General features: G+C 43.4%; 1 protein-coding gene across 2 annotated transcripts in view; it reads left to right on the plus strand.

Annotated features, from left to right (window-relative positions):
* cacna2d3a (calcium channel, voltage-dependent, alpha 2/delta subunit 3a) overlaps nucleotides 1-17,632 on the plus strand; it is a 303,523-nt gene that overhangs the window by 264,749 nt on the left and 21,142 nt on the right. For both annotated transcript variants that reach the window (XM_061980175.1, XM_061980183.1), the window contains 3 exons: nucleotides 9,562-9,623; nucleotides 12,081-12,125; nucleotides 12,204-12,266. In XM_061980175.1, coding sequence (XP_061836159.1) covers nucleotides 9,562-9,623; nucleotides 12,081-12,125; nucleotides 12,204-12,266 — 170 coding nt within the window. The remainder of the gene's footprint in view (nucleotides 1-9,561; nucleotides 9,624-12,080; nucleotides 12,126-12,203; nucleotides 12,267-17,632) is intronic.

Consider the following 17,632-nt stretch of genomic DNA (forward strand, 5'->3'; position numbering starts at 1 on the left):
TCACATGCACTTTGACATTTATGGTGTCTATTTATTTGGTAATAGCTTAACGTGACAAAACCAGATCTGGGGTCTAGCTTTGCAGAAACTAAAACATGAAAGTGTGGTACCATGCTCAGATGCTAATATGCAAGAGCCACGGGCTGAGGGGATGGCAGAACATGCTCCCAGCGCAGCAAAAAAAAAAAAAAAGCATGCACGAATGCACACATGCGCATGCACACACATAGACACAGTAGGATATTAAGCTGTTGCAGTAAATCTACATTGGATGCTTTTTGCATGTGAATGGATGGACCACTAAGCTCTCTAGAGCTCTTCGCTCACTTGAAGGAGAGGCAAAAAATGAGCAAAGGATGAAACGGGAATAGATTAACGAGTGAATCATTTTTAATGATTACTTTATATAATATGACCTTGGATCATGTCCTCCTTGCAATAGGTCCTTGTACATCCTTATCTTTGGCTGAATGATTTTCCTTCACCCTGTCATATTAAACCATCATTTATGTCACAAGCTTACATACATTGTATTGCAGTGACGTGCGGTCACTGGAGGCAGGTGAGGCCCATCATGGAAAGAAAAAAAATGTAAAAAGAAAAAAAAAAAAATTAAATTGTTATATGTATTCAGTGATTATACTATAAAGTTATTTTCCATTTAACTTCACCAGTTTTAGATTATTTTTATTCAAAATCGCTGAATTTTCACATTTGCCGTTCAATTACTGAGAAGAGACGGTGCGGTGATCAGCAGCCAGTTGAGGCACGTCACTGCGTTGTGCCTCAACATGGATTGCGTAATCAGCTAACTGCTGGCCTGCTGTGCAGTGAGACCGTATTGCTATATGAATTATATTATACATTTCCATAGTTTAGTTAGCTGAGGTATATAATGTACAGTGTATTTTGTCAACAACTGTATGTGTGTAAAGTATTTCTTGTGCTGAGCAATCATAAAACGGCTGCGAAGACGCACTGTGTGAGGCTCGCAGCAATCCCGCCTCCTGGTGCCGGTTAATGCACCCCCGCCGCAGAATGCACACCCTGACGGGAGCGCCACACCAACCAAAGCCCACACCCAAACTCACCACGTGCAAGACCGAATCCACCCAAAAAAAGTCACTTAACAAGAAGCCAAAAAGTGCAAAAACAACATTGCTCGCGCCGGAGGAGCCGTGAACGACTGCAGGGACACAACATTAGGTACACCTGCAGACTGCAGCACGGATTTCATATTTCATTCATTCACAACTCCTCCAACACGAACACCACTGTTCCCGCACTTATAAGTAAAGGTAAGACCATAATAACGTTTTTTTTAATTAAATGTGCTTTTTTGTGTGCTACAGTTTGTATGTGTAAAGTTAAAGTTTAATTTAGTTTAGAAAAAAATCATAATATGTCCCCTTTAATACGCACTATTATCCGGTTTGCCCTGTGGTATGAAAGATACGGTAAATTAAAGATTATTTTAGTCGAGCTTTGTTCCTAGCACTATTTGGCTCATTTTATTTACTTTCTTGTTATATCCCCACCAGCTGTTTTTGTCGATAATCACGCCCCTTTAAATACCTGTGTTGCAGTACACTCGGCGCGGGTTTGTCGTTTGCTATACACGACTGTTTAAGTACATTGTACGAGCATTTTGGCTGTTAACCTTCTTCGCATGTAATTTGTCTTACTGTATAAGTAGGCCTCGAGCTACCTTTGAGGTTCATTCCATGCCAGGATTATACCTAAGTTTTGTATTTTGTCTTGCGTCTTGGAATTCAATAATTATTTTATCTACAAGCGACATGCTGTCCTCCGCATCTTTGGAAGTGCAAAGTAGCCTTCGTGTAAGTGTATAAAAAGCGTACAATCACGCTTCACACATACACTTTTTCCTCAACCTTGTCTGCCAGGCAGCCTCCCCTTAGTGACATTAAATCAAAGGCTGCTGACAATATGGACATTGTTTTAAAGACTAATGCAGCTAATCAGTCTCCTCCCCCCAAGGCTCAAGCTCTGCCTTCCAAGGCTCAAGCTTCGCCCACTTTACCCATCCAGATTTGCGAGACTCAAGATCCTGCACTTCCTGTTCCCCAAGCTTAAAGCTTGCCCACCCACCCTTGGCTTCTACTCACGCTTGGGTTGGGAGTCAAACGTTCCTCCCTCCAACTACTGACTGTGTCTTGAATCCGCTTCCTGATGGGGGGGGGGGGGGGGGGGTGCTGGTACCAATGAAGCTGGGGATACACAGCCCCTTCCACTGAGGTCGCCGTCTGTCTCTCCAACAGCGGGGACGCTATCGACTCAAGCTTCAGCTTCACTTTCTGCTCCAGCACCGCAATCTACTGGGGACCATCCAAAGAAGTACAATGCAGCGTGGATGGACGAGTGGTACCGGAAGGTGTTGATTGTGCTGGAAACGAAGGATCAGCTTCTGCATGACATCCGCCGCCAGTCCTACGTCCAGCCCAACCGCCTGCTGTTCCAGCTCTGCAGACGCCACTAGCTACTCCAGTGGGCCTACAGACGCCAACAGCTACTCCAGTGAGCCTAGAGACACCACCAGCTACTCAAGTGGGCCTGCAGACGCCACTATCCTCGTCTCAAGTGGGTCCGTAGACAACGCCATCCTCGTCTCAATTGGATTAGCAGACGCCACCATCCTCGTCTCAAGTCGGTCCGCAGACGCCATCATCCTTGTTTCAAGTAGGTCCAACACCATCATCCTTGTCTCCAGTGGGTCTGATGCCACCAGCTCTGCCTCCAATGGGTCTGATGCCACCAGCTCAGCCTCCAGCCCTGCTCGCCTACCGTGGAGGCGTCTGTCGGGCGCTCGGGGCCTGCCAAATCGGCCAGTCCATGGAAGCCCTCCGCGCAATGGCTGCTGAGGAATTATTCTTGCCCATGTCCGCTTCCTCGTCGGGCACAAATGTGGCCAATACAAGGATGCCCGCCGCGGCAGCGACATTCAGGGCCTGAGCGTGGATCTCCGCTGCCGCTAGGACTGCGATTGCACACCTATGATGCTCTTCCTCGTCAATTTCACAGGCTTTTTACTCGCCGCCGCCACCTGACTCGTTCCCGGTGGCATTGGGAACACAGGGTCTGGCGCCCCGCCTCCAATTTCTCCAGCGACTATGGACTTGTTTTTTTGGGGACGTCTGGAATCTGTCTTTTAAGGGGGTTGGGGGGTACTGTTATGATCCGTTACCCGAGTCATGTCTTAGTTTATGTTTGGTAGCCATTTCCTATGTTTTAGTCTAGTTTTGTTTCTGGCACCATTTGGCTCGTTTTGTTTACTTTCTTGTTACTAGGTGCGCTGATTTGACGCACCTGCCTTTGTTTAATAATTCGTGTCCCCACCAGCTGTTTTTGTCGCTAATCACGCTCCTTTAAATACCTGTGTTGCTGTTCACTCTGCGCAGGTTTGTCGTCAACTGTACGCGACTGTTTCAGTACATTCTACGAGCCTTTTGACAGTTTACTTTCCATCCATCCATCCATTTTCTACCGCTTATTCCCTTCGGGTTGCGGGGGGCGCTGGAGCCTATCTCAGCGACTTTATTCACATATAATTTGTCTTATTAAATTAAGTAAGCCTCGAGCAACCCTCAAGGTGCATTCCAGTTTTGTATTTTGCCTTGCGTTTTGGAATTAAATCATTATCTGACCTCCAAGCGACCTGCTGTTCTCCGTAACTTTGGAAGCGCAAACGTAACACCATGCCATATCGTAACGGTACATCCTCTATTGCATTACAGCAGCTTCTTAGAAATAGAACCTGTAGTTCCTTCACATCCTCCGGTTTTACTGTATGCAATGAGAGTGCTTTATTGATGTAGAGAGGAATTATTTTGCTGGTTACCAAAGTGATCCTTTAATAAAGGTGTATTGGCAGCTCTTCTGCGTGTCCTGGAGTATGCTGTTCCAGGAAGTATAGACAGTCTGTCGTGTGTCGCTCAACTCCATGTTCAAATGCCTTCATAAGTGTGCGGTTGTGGGAAAAAAATAGCTAGTACTTAAGGTGACTTTGCACCAAGTGTGGTAAGAATTGTCTTTTGGCTTTTTCAATCCTAAATAGAATTCTAATTAACTGTGGGCTTTAAGCCGGTTGTCATCGCTTCCTGCCTGGGATTGTTTTGATGGAATATTGGCGATAAGTGGATTTTGAGTGGATGTTATGACTCTTTATCTTTGGATTTATAAACCCAGCTCAGTACATTAATTCTGTACACCCCCCCCACATTTTTAAATTATAATTAGGAAAAAATGTATTCTACCCATTCAACACTGAGACCTCCTCTAGTAAGTATGACAGATTTAGGGATTTGTCTTTATACTCTTAAGTTCTCGAGTGAGAAGGCAATGTGACTTTTTACCTGTTATGCACTTTGACAGATTTCCATTCATTTTTGCTTGAAAATTGACTGTTTCCAATCATTACAATTCTTGCAACTATTTCTGTTTACTGTCTTTGAAGGGTAAAAAAATTATATATCTGTTTTGGCGTCATAAACTATGAGGCTCTTTCCATTGCCCAGCATCTTGAATTAGCCTTTCCCTTTGGGGTTTTACAAGTGGGTGGAGAATCGTCGGGCTGCTGAAAGGATCGGGGGAAACTTATGACGTAATAATCTGCACCTGTTCCTCTGGGCGACTGCTAAAACAAGCCACAGCAGCACACCACTGACCTTAACAATCACACAAAGTACATACCTGATATGTTTTTCCAAATACTGTGTTTTACCAAGTTCACAACTTTATGTGATACTACCCTTAATACACAAAACTGTACAAATATAACCAAGAATACCCTAAATTATATATATATATATATATATATATATATATATATATATATATATATATATATATATATATATATATATATTTCCATAAATATATATATTTATATATATATATATATATATATATATATATATATATATATATATATATATATATATATATGTATATATATATATATATATATATATATATAAACCGCTACTTTTTTTCGACGCTTTGAACCCCAGGCTTATAAAACGGTGCGGCCAATTTATGGATTTTTCTTCTCTGACACCATTAGTCGCTAATACAAGTCCTTTTCATTGCATCAAAATCCATGAAAGTGGTGCCCAAAGCCAAACAGGAGCCAAATTTAAGGCCATATCATGTCCTTGAACGAGGAGTTATTGACAATGGCGTGGCGTGAGATTACCGGGCAGTAATTAGCGATTTGTCCCAGCATTAGCTGGAGCATGCTAACCTTCTGCTTCTTGAAGCGTCTTCGTCCGAAAGGGATATCCCCTCCATCGTCCACAAAGCCTATGCATGACGCGGCCCATGTCTTCTTCTCCCATCAACTAGGAACGGGGTGAACTGTCGAGGGAAAGGGTATATGTAATGTTGTAGTGCCAATTCTCAACTATGGAAAGGCACTATTGCTTTTGCGCCCTGTGTGAGCTAGTCATGCTGTCCGAGCAACCGTCTGCACACCAGTGTGGAAATATAGAGCACAATGCAGCTCTGTAGAAGAAAAAAAAGAATGGGGGAAAAAACGCGCGCGAGAGAGAAAATATTTAAATTGCATCAATTTGACTGAAATACATAAATAAATCTTTATTAAAACAACATTTTTTGACCGACTTTAACCATTTGATCCTGAAAATTAAAATTACATAAACTCAATAAATAATATTTTTCGGACTATAAGGCACACTTAAAATCCTTTTCATATTTCTCAAAAATCGACAGTGCGCCTTATAACCCGGTGCGCCTAATGTACGGAATGATTGTGGTTCTGCTTACCAACCGATTATTTGGTACATGGTGTAATGACAAGTGTGACCAGTAGATGGTAGTCACACATACGATATATGTGTGGACTGCAAGATGAAGCCAGTAAAAAACACCAAAACATTGATGTTTCATTAAAACAGTAGAACATTACACACGGTGTCAAAATGTTTTAGTACTACTTTGGTAAGCTATAAAGCCGCACCACTTGATGGATTGTCGGCGCATTACAACTACCGAAGTTAGGCATACTGTGATTCAACATACAGTTATTATTATAGCATGTGTATCAGGGCCAAAAAATGGTACTTATTAGCAGTGTTAAGACTTAACGCGTTACAAAGTACTGTAACGCCGTTAGTTTCGGCGGTAACTAGTAATCTAACGCGTTATTTTTTATATTCAGTAACTCAGTTACCGCTACTACATGATGCGTTACTGCGTTATTTTACGTTACTTTTTATGTAGTATAAAGTGTGTTTTATCGGAGCGCTGCTGTGTCATCATTCTGATTCTTCTTGTGTCACAAGCCGGAGAAGAGAGACATGCGCTCTGTGTGTGTCTGGGTGTGAGTGTGAGTGTGGGGAGGGAGGAGAGGGGGGGGGGGGGCGTATCTGATCATGGCGGAGCTAGAAGTTGAGTTTGCTAACATGGAGATATTTTCACTACTTTTCTTTTGTCGAGCACAAAGAAAATAACATTTTAGTTAAATGTAAATTGTGCTTTGGATCAAAGATCCCATCTACTGCCCAAAAGAGCAATTCAAATCTGCTGAAACAAGCTACATAAGCAACATGCTTCGACGAAGCTAGTAAACAGAGATAGAGACTCCAATGACACTTTACCTCCACCACCACCACTTAAGGATTAACTCTGCCTCTGCTCATCATTCAGCACTGAAGGTACACACTCTGTCAATCAATGTTCCCTCTAATTGTTCATGTGTGTGAGCAAACGCAAAAACTCCCTGAGCATTCAGTGGAGCCCATGTGAGCAACATCAAACGTGCACACTGTGGCTACACCAGCAGCACACCTGTCCCAAACCTGACTAAATAACAAGTTCAATCTCCATCCATCCATCCATTTCCTACCGCTTGTCCCTTTTGGGGTCGCTGGAGCCTATCTCAGCTGCATTCGGGCGGAAGGCTGGGTACACCCTGGACAAGTCCCCACCCATTGCAGGGCCAACACAGATAGACAGACAACATTCTCTTATTATTATAATCAAATTTCCATTTCTAATATAAGTGTTTAGGCCCACTTACAATGACAATAACAAAAAATATTGTTTTTCATGAACTGTGTACTTGTATTGTTTGTCTGGGTGGAGGTCCTGCTTTGGAAATAATGTGTACCCCTTTCAGACATTGCATTTAGTTCCCATTAAAACATTCACATGTTGCACAATAAGATGTAAGCAGGGGATCATGTGTACATCCTTGCAACTTCCTGTTTGTAAAAATATATATTTTTATTAGTATGTATTTAATATACTAACAGCATTTAATGATTAATATTTATAAATTAAGATTCCTAATAAATGACACTAGAATAAGCACACATTTGATTGGTAAATCATAGAGTAACGACCTGGAATTACACTTTATGTGTGGTGTTGGAGATGTCCGACTTTTTGTGTGGCTGTAAACGCATCACTGGCTAAGTGCCATATGTGCATGTGTTGGCGCAAGTGAGAAAGAGCGAGCGGCTGCTGTTGATATAACAGTGATGTGTTTATGGCCGACAATAAAGAGTTTTGCTCAGTAAAGTGATGGATGGAATTCATGTCCTCAAAGCGTCTCCACAGACGTATTATTATATTTGAACAATGATGACGAAAACGGTTTTCTCTGTCGTGTCCGTGTCGTGTCGAAAATTGTTATGCGCTTATTTTTTTATTTGATTTTGTGCGTGGCATAGATTTGCCGTGCGCAGAGGACGCTTGAGCAGTGCGCAATTGCACAGGCGCGCTCCTTAGAGGGAACGTTGTTGTCAATTCTCTTATATACTCTTTCATTCTAGACTTCTAGAGTGTTTGATTATCACATCACTCTAAATGTATAGACTATAAAGTTCACAAACATAAAGAGGGATCCTAGTGGGCCAGGCCAATCTTTCCTTCTCTCTAAACTAAAACTGGGGAAATGTGTAGAGTGTTCTGGGCTTCAGACATGATTTTGTGTCAGAATTTCTTGAGGAAAAAATGCCTGGTTAGGCTTTGTGTATGTAGTGTGTGCCTTTCTTGCTTTACAGCTATGCTGTTATTATGCTGTTTGTTACTTATGTATGTTATGTTGCAGCTATTTAAAATAGTTTTGTCAATTTGTTCTGGCCAGAAACAAATTGGCCTTTGTAACATATCTTTGTCTTTGTGTGTTGTATGTAGACCACATTGCTTAGCAGAGTTCAGTGATGCAAATGTATGTCAAGTTGATCAACAGATTGTATTATTCTCCAGTGCAATAACAGTACTGAAATGAAGGCTAAAAGGGCATTAATGGGAGCTTTAAAAAAAAAAGGAGAAAAAAAAAAGTAACTAAATAGTTACTTTTCACAGTAACGCATTACTTTTTGGTGTAAGTAACTGAGTTAGTAACTAATTTACTTTTGAAATGAAGTAACTAGTAACTGTAACTAGTTACTGGTTTTCAGTAACTAACCCAACACTGCTTATTAGTAGACATATTATCTGGCGTTTGTTTCGCAATATTTTGCAAAACCAACTTTTCTTACCTTCTGGTACCTGCTGATGTGTATTTGGGATCTGCATACATCCCGGAAATTTGCGCACATCCGCAATTATAGTCCGTGATGACACCGTAGTTGATAAGCTTCTTCTTCTTCTCTATCTTCTTGTTATGGGGCGTTCATCCTCCGCTGTCGCCATTTCTAATATAAAGTAGCATAAAGTTCTAACTTATATCTGTCAGTAGACTCGCTATGGAAGTGCTAAAAACTACCGGTGTAGTGAGTTTACATAATTCACCCACAGAACTTTAGTTATTAGAGAGTTCCTGTCAGAGGGTTTTTCACGGGACACATTTCCAGCGTTGTTGTTGCACTAGTGAGCCACGGATGAGGGGATGCTGCTCCGTTATTGAATTAAGTAAAGTCTGTATATCATTAAAACAGTTAGCTCCATCTTTTGACACTTCTTCCACTTCCGTCCTTGCACACTACACCGGTACAACAAAGATGACGGGGGAGAAGACGCTGTCAAAGTTAAGCCATGTAAAAAGGACAGTCCACAAAACGGCGCATCCTGAAGCGACTGTCAGAAAGCGCCTTGAAGATGGTCTGTAAAACATCATCTATGCAACATTTTGACCAAAAAAACACCATTACATGTTATCTATACCACAAGGGTTTTAAATGAAAAAAGCAAAAAAGCATAATTTGACCCCTTTAATGCGCCTTATAATCTTTTGTGTGAAAATAGACCTCAATAGACCGGCAGTGCGACTTATCCTTATGGTACGAAAAATACGGTACATTAAAAGTGATGAGCAAAACAAAAATTAATTTAAAAATGTGTGCTATTTCTTTTCTTATCAAAATTAGGCAGTCAGAATGAATGGCTACAATGAGCCCCACTATTTGAGAAGGATTGATGTTTGGTGACATAGTTATAGATGATGTCATTTAGATAATTGGCCATTTCACCATTTTGGTTTATTGAATGCTCTGCAGCAATGCAAGAGTTTGGAGGTTTTTTTAAATGGAATTCTGATACCACATAGTAATAGTTATGTTTCCTATTTTTCAGCTGTGGGAATCCAAATGAAACTAGACTTTTTTCAGAGAAAATTTTGGACAGCCAGCAGACAGGTATGCACACACACACACACACACACACACACACACACACACACACACACACACACACACACACACACACACACACACACACAATCACACACACACACACACACACACACACACATATATGCTGTATATCTAAGGTACACAGTAATTTTTGCCACAAATCATGAATCCTGACGATGTGCTTAAACCTTTAGCAGTTTATTTCCAATTTTGTCATGTCTGTGATCATGTTTTGTTTAAGTTATGTTTCGTTTGGGTTTTGTACACTTAGTTCCTGCTTTTCACTTCCTTGTTTTGTCACCATAGCAACCATTAGTTTCACCTGTTTCACGTTTTGAGTCACGCACCTGTTTTCACTGATCATGTCACTGCTATTTAAGCCTGTCTATTTCTCTTGATCGTCCTGGTGACATTATCCATCCATACTACCTCTGCTACTCATGAGATTCCTGTTTATTATAGTTCATGCTTCATGCCATGCCACAGTAAGTGTTTTTGTTTCGTGTTCATAGTTAAAGGCCGACTGAAATGCGATTTTCTTATTCAAACGGGGATAGCAGGTCCATTCTATGTGTCATACTTGATCATTTCGCGATATTGCCGTATTTTTGCTGAAAGGATTTAGTAGAGAACATCGACGATAAAGTTCACAACTTTTGGTCGCTGATAAAAAAGCCTTGCCTGTATCGGAAGTAGCAGACGAGTAGCGTGACGTCACAGGTTGTGGAGCTCCTCACATCTGCACATTGTTTACAATCATGGCCACCAGCAGCGAGAGCGATTCGGATCGAGAAAGCAACGATTTCCCCATTAATTTGAGCGAGGATGAAAGATTTGTCGATGAAGAAAGTGAGAGTGAAGGACTAGAGGGCAGTGGAAGCGATTCAGATAGGGAAGATGCTGTGAGAGGCGGGTGGGACCTGATATTCAGCTGGGAATGACTAAAACAGTAAATAAACACAAGACATATATATACTCTATTAGCCACAACACAACCAGGCTTATATTTAATATGCCACAAATTAATCCCGCATAACAAACACCTCCCCCCTCCCGTCCATATAACCCGCCAATACAACTCAAACACCTGCACAACACACTCAATCCCACAGCCCAAAGTACCGTTCACCTCCCCAAAGTTCATACAGCACATATATTTCCCCAAAGTCCCCAAAGTTACGTACGTGACATGCACATAGCGGCACGCACGTACGGGCAAGCGATCAAATGTTTGGAAGCCGCAGCTGCATGCATAGTCTGCGCATCCAACTCAAAGCCCTCCTGGTAAGAGTCTCTGTTGTCCCAGTTCTCCACAGGCCAATGGTAAAGCTTGACTGTCATCTTCCGGGAATGTAAACAATGAAACAGCGGCTGTGTTTGTGTTGTTGCTGCAGTCGGCCGTAATACACCGCTTCCCACCTACAGCTTTCTTCTTTGCTGTCTCCATTGTTCATTGAACAAATTGCAAAAGATTCACCAACACAGATGTCCAGAATACTGTGGAATTTTGCGATGAAAACAGACGACTTAATAGCTGGCCACCATGCTGTCCCAAAATGTCTTCCACAATCCGTGACGTCACGCGCAGGCGTCATCATACCGAGACGTTTTCAGCAGGATATTTCGCGCAAAATTTAAAAATTGCGCTTTAGTAAGCTAACCCGGCCGTATTGGCATGTGTTGCAATGTTAAGATTTCATCATTGATATATAAACTGACTGCGTGATCGGTAGTAGTGGGTTTCAGTAGGCCTTTAATTGCCTTTGTGCTAGTCTTTTGGTTTCATAAGTCAAGTTTGTTCTCCGCCATTGTGCGCGCCTTTTGTTTGTTTCCTTTTTTTTGTTGTTTGTTAGTGTTTAAAATAAAATGTGTACTTACATTCACGCCTTGCCCGCGCCAACTTTTCTTTGCATTCCGGGAAAACAAACCCCAAAGTCCACGCATTGACAATTTACAGTTTAGTTAAAATGATCATGTGCCTAATTCATGTCTGTAATAAGCATAAACTATTTGAGAATCACAGCAGGTTTATAAACAACATCTGCTGGAAACATTCCATTGGAAGCATTATCAGTGCAGTTTGTGTATTATAGTAATTTCAGGAGGCCCGGTGGCAGTGGTTCAAAATGTTATTTCGAAACACAAATAATAGTGATGAAAACAGTTTGTACAGTATTTAGAAAAATCAACGTAAGAGTTTGGAAAAGGTCATATAGAAGAAAGTATGTTGGTTTCCATTTTAGTACGCCAGACTTTGGTTGTGAATGTTTACTAATGTGTTTTTCATTTTCTTTTAAGACTTTCATGTTTAAAAGCTCATTAATCTGTTTGTTCAGCACTGTACATTTAAATCCCTGAGTTTACAAGATAATGAAGGTTAGCCCCTGGTAGAGAACTTTATATTCTTAGTTAAACATGTGTAACATTGCATAGACTGTAAATGTACTTCTTCTTTTCCAGTGTGCTGCCCTTGATGGAAAGTGCTCCATAAGTTGTGATGATGAGGTCAGTTTTTTTTTTTTTTTGTGATATTATTTTTGTTCTGCTCAAATTTTAATTCATTTGTTTTCTTTTTTTCAATAGCACATTAATTGTTACCTCATTGACAACAACGGATTCATTCTGGTGGCAGAAGACTATACTCTGGTTAGTCATGCATGTATTACATGTATTTATTTACTACCTAGCTATAGTGCACATAGTTTTTATTTTGCTTTTAGCAGACTTGCTCCTGGTGGTGTAACTCAGTGTTTTTCAACCTTTTTTGAGCCAAGGCACATTTTTTGTGTTGATAAAATGTGGTGGCACACCACCAGCAGAAATAATTAAAAAAATAAACTCAGTTGACAGTAAAAAGTTGTTGTCGCAATTGTTGGATATGACTTTAAACCATAACCGAGCACGCATTACTACAGCTCTTGTCTCAAAGTAGGTGTACTTGACCTATTTGGAGTTTTTTGCTGTTTTCCTGTGTGTAGTGTTTTAGTTCTTGTCTTGCGCTCTTATTTTGGTGGCTTTTTCTCTTGTTTCGGTATTTTCCTGTAGCAGTTTCATGTCTTCCTTTGAGCGATATTTCCCGCATCTACTTTGTTTTAGCAATCAAGAATATTTCAGTTGTTTTTATCCTTCTTTGTGGGGACATTGTTGCTTGTCATGTCATGTACTTTGTGGATGCCGTCTTTGCTCCACAGTAAGTCTTTGCTGTCGTCCAGAATTCTGTTTTTACTTTGTAGCCAGTTCAGTTTTAGTTTTGTTCTGCATAGCCTTCCCTAAGCTTCAATGCCTTTTCTTAGGGGCACTCACCTTTTGTTTATTTTTGGTTTAAGCATTAGACACCTTTTTGCCTGCACCCTGCCTCCCGCTGTTTACAACATCTACAAAGCAATTAGCTACCGGCTGCCACCTACTGATATGAAAGAGTATTACACGGTTACTCTGCCGAGCTCTAGACAGTACCGACACTCAACAACAACACATCATTTGCAGACTATAATTACTGGTTTGCAAAACATATTTTTAACCCAAATAGGTGAAATTAGATCATCTCCCACGGCACACCAGACTGTCTCTCGGTACAGTGGTTGAAAAGCACTGGTGTAACTGTATGGCCTTCCTTTGCATCGTCCCCAGACTTGTTTCTCACTCTCAAGCTTCTACAAAAGATTCCATTTGAATTTGGAGGTGACGAGGCATCTAGTTATGGTTACATCTCATTTTTATTCACATAAAGCTACCAAGGGAATGTGAATATCAATGTATGATCTTCACGTGGCAGATGTGAAGAAGGTTGTTTTGGTTAAGTTTGCCTTCCAGGCGTGAAGATTTGAACTACTAGTATAGCTACAGAGACTGATAATTGACAGAGATACCTCCGCCATGTGTGTGTGTGTGTGTGTGTGTGTGTGTGTGTGTGTGTGTGTGTGTGTGTGTGTGTGTGTGTGTGTGTGTGTGTGTGTGTGTGTGTGCGTGTGCGTGTGTGTGTGTGTGTGTGTGTGTGAGTGTGTGTGAGTGTAGTGTGTCAACATTTCTGCATGGTCTGTCAGAAATAAAAAATGTTAGACATATTGTCTATTAAGCAACATCGTTTTATAATTTTATAGCTGCATGCTGTGTTACTTAAAGGCGCTGTTTGAAACTTCCTCAGAGTAAAAGTTTTTGCTTTGAAAAATGTAACAAGAACACACCACCAGCTAGCTTATGTTACTATCAGTGGTTTAACAGAACACATTTGTGTCTATTTTTCATGATTACAAAGTTAATAAAAGGAATAAAGGATCGGTGTTCACGGCGGTCACTTACGTCAACACGTACGCGCAGGCAGTGCGTGCACATATACAAAAGCAGTCCAAGAAAAGCAATGAACAACATGCAGTTATGTTGTTGTTACGGTATAATTTACATCCAATGACCGCTAACCCTAATTGCTATTATTAGCTAAGAACACCTAAAGCTAATGCGCGTGCATGTGATACGTACATGCGTAATTATGTCATTACATACGAGAAGCTGTAGGAGGGTGGAATATATTGTGTAAAATACATTGGAAAGTTAGCGCCCTCTAGGCATCTGTGTAAATATTGCAAACAGCCCCTTTAATAGAGCGATTAAACATGTGTCAATGGCCGTGACTCTCTTTGTCCACAAAAACTGAGTTTCATAGGATTATTATTGTTACTGATTGTCACTTTGTTGAATGTTCATTAGTACCCCGTAGTAGTAATATCACGCGCACAAGAGTGTGTGTTGCACTCATAAAGAGCTTTGTTTACAACAAACATACCAAATCAAATGTTACACATACAGTAAGTGCAGCCTCTCCTCCAAATCCAAGATGGCGGCGCGCACAGACACAGCGGCTTACGGCTCTCCATTTCAGTGCTCCTTCTTCCTTCTTTTCTTCATGTTTTTTTTCCTTTTGTGAACCACCTGTACTGCAAACACCCGGTACACCCGCCAGTCACTCTTGGATATCGGTAACTCGCACCAGATATCTGTTTCGAGCTACTTTCACCACGAGCACAACATCCCAGATGACATAGCGAGAGCACAGGGCTCTCCGTGGTTTGTTGTCGGGTCTGGGAGACGGCGCAGACGGAGGAGGGAGAGGAAGCAGAAGCGTGGCCGCAGGTCCGGCGTCTTGCTCAGGCTTAGGAAACAACCCCACAAGCCACCTCTACCGAGCCTGTTCCTCTCTAATGCCAGATCCCTTGTACAGAAGATGGACGACCTGGAGTTACAACTTGCTGGAAACCGCTATGTTCCGGACTGTTGTGCTATGATTATCACCGAAACCTGGCTTCACCCGGAAATACCCGATGCTAGCATGCAGCTAGCCGGACGCACTCTGCTCCGCCGGGACAGAACTAAGGACTCCGGTAAGAGCAGAGGAGGGGGGCTCTGTATCTACGTGCATGAGAACTGGTGCAACAACGGGACAATCACTGAACAGCACTGTTGCCCGGACGTGGAGTACATGTCTGTTACATGTCGGCCTTTTTTTCTCCCGATAGAGCTGTCTGTTGTTATCATCACGGCTGTGTATATACCACCGGACGCCAAAGTAAACACAGCGCTCTCTCTTCTGCTGAACACCGTCAACGAACAGCAGCGGGCCCACCCCGACGGTGTTCATATCATAGCAGGGGATTTTAATAAGGCCAATCTGAAGACTGTCCTCCCTAAGTTCTACCAGCACGTGAAGTGTTCTACAAGGGGCAAGAACACCCTGGACCACGTGTATACCAATATAAAGCACGCGTACAGAGCTACACCCCTCCCCCAGCTTGGACAGTCAGACCATCTTTCCCTCCTGCTCTCTCCTACCTACACCCTCATCAGACGCCAGGCCAGGCCTATCACAAAGACTGTTATGACCTGGCCTGACGATGCACTCCCCAAACTTCAGGACTGCTTCCAACACACAGACTGGGACCTCTTCCAACAACAGGAGCTGGAGACAGCCACAGGAACGGTGCTGGACTACATAAAGTTCTGCATCGGGAATGTGACTGTGGAAAAAACCATCCGGGTTTACCCCAACAAGAAACCCTGGATGACCAGCCAGGTCCGCACACTCCTCAGGGCCCGCGACGCAGCCTTCAGGTCAGGGGACAGGGCACTGTACAGTGTTGCTAGAGCCGACCTGAAGAGAGGGATTAAAAAAGCAAAGGCGGACCACAGGAGGTGCATAGAGTCCCATCTGTCCAGCAAAAACTCACGGGAGGTGTGGCGGGGCATTCATGACATCACAAACTTCAGAGGCTGCAATATGACAACTGCGGATCAGAGTGCGACACTGGCAGAGGAGCTTAACTGTTTCTTTGCCCGTTTCGAAACCCCCCAGCGACACTCATCTGCTCCAGCCCTGCCCCCGCCCCCACCGGGCTCCGGCGCCACTCCACTCACTGTACAGGAGCACAGTGTCAGACGAGTGCTCCTGGCTGTGAACCCCAGGAAGGCTACCGGACCAGACGGAGTACCTGGAAAGGTGCTCAGGATGTGCGCCCACCAGCTCGCTCCCCCCCTCACCAGGATCTTCAACCTCTCCCTGGCTCAGGCAGTCATCCCATCCTGCCTGAAGTCATCTACAATAATCCCGGTGCCGAAGAAGTCTCCCATCACCAGCCTGAATGATTACCGACCAGTGGCCCTCACTCCGGTAATCATGAAGTGCTTCGAGCGACTTGTTCTCCAGCACATCAAGGACCATATCCCTCCAGACTTCGACCCCCACCAGTTCGCATACCGGGCGAACAGGTCCACAGAGGACGCCATCGCTGTTGCTCTCCACTCTGCTCTGAACCACCTGGAGCAGCAGCAGAGCTACGTCCGGATGCTCTCTGTGGACTATAGCTCTGCCTTCAATACAATAATCCCGGACAGACTCTGCAATAAACTGGACACTCTTGGCCTCCCCCCTCTCACAAACGCCTGGATAAGGGACTTCCTAACGGACCGACCCCAGAATGTGAGACTTGGCCCGCACCTCTCATCCTCCCGCACGCTGAGCATCGGCTCCCCACAGGGCTGTGTGCTGAGCCCCCTCCTCTACTGCCTTTACACCCATGACTGCAGTCCGGCCCACAGTGACAACCTTACCGTCAAGTTCGCCGACGATACCACAGTGGTCGGGCTCATCTCCAGGGGTGACGAGGCTGCCTACAGAGAGGAGGTCCTGAAGCTGACGGCCTGGTCTTCGGAGAACAACCTCGCTCTCAACACCAGCAAGACCAGAGAGATCATCGTCGACTTCAGGAGGAGCAGCACCGACCCTGCCCCCCTCTACATCAACGGCGAGCGTGTAGAGAGGGTCCACACCTTCAGGTACCTTGGAGTCCACATCTCTAATGACTTCTCCTGGACAGTCAACACCACATCAATCATCAAGAAGGCTCAGCAGCGGCTACACTTCCTTAGAGTCCTCGGGAAGTACAACCTGAAGCCTGACCTGCTGCTGACCTTCTACCGCTCGTCCATCGAGAGCCTGCTGACCTACTGTATTACGGTATGGTACGGCAGCTGCACTGCAGCAGACAGGGAGAGGCTGCAAAGAGTGGTCAAGACGGCTCAGAAGATCATCGGCCGCCCTCTCCCCTCTCTGACGGACATCTACACCTCCCGCTGCCTCAACAGAGCCAGTGCCATCATCAAGGACAGCACCCACCCTGGCTCTGACCTGTTCCACCTGCTGCCCTCTGGGAAGCGCTACAGGTGCATTAAAACCAAAACAAACAGGCTAAAGAACAGCTTCTTCCCCAGGGCCATAACCATCCTGAACGGACTGCCCCATTGTCCCTCATAACTGCCTTCTCTTCGGTGCAATAACCCATTCCACCAACCACCCTGTTTTTTTTTGTTTTTTTTTTCATGTATATATTCATTTCACACCATATTCATTGCACTTCTACATTTTTTTATATTTTTATATATTTGCACATTGTTTTTCTAGCATGCACACATCGCACTGTATGGAATGGCCTCAATCTCGTTACCTTGCGTAATGACAATAAAGC

Source organism: Nerophis lumbriciformis, linkage group LG01, assembly GCF_033978685.3.
Source record: "Nerophis lumbriciformis linkage group LG01, RoL_Nlum_v2.1, whole genome shotgun sequence".
Lineage (NCBI taxonomy): Eukaryota > Metazoa > Chordata > Actinopteri > Syngnathiformes > Syngnathidae > Nerophis > Nerophis lumbriciformis.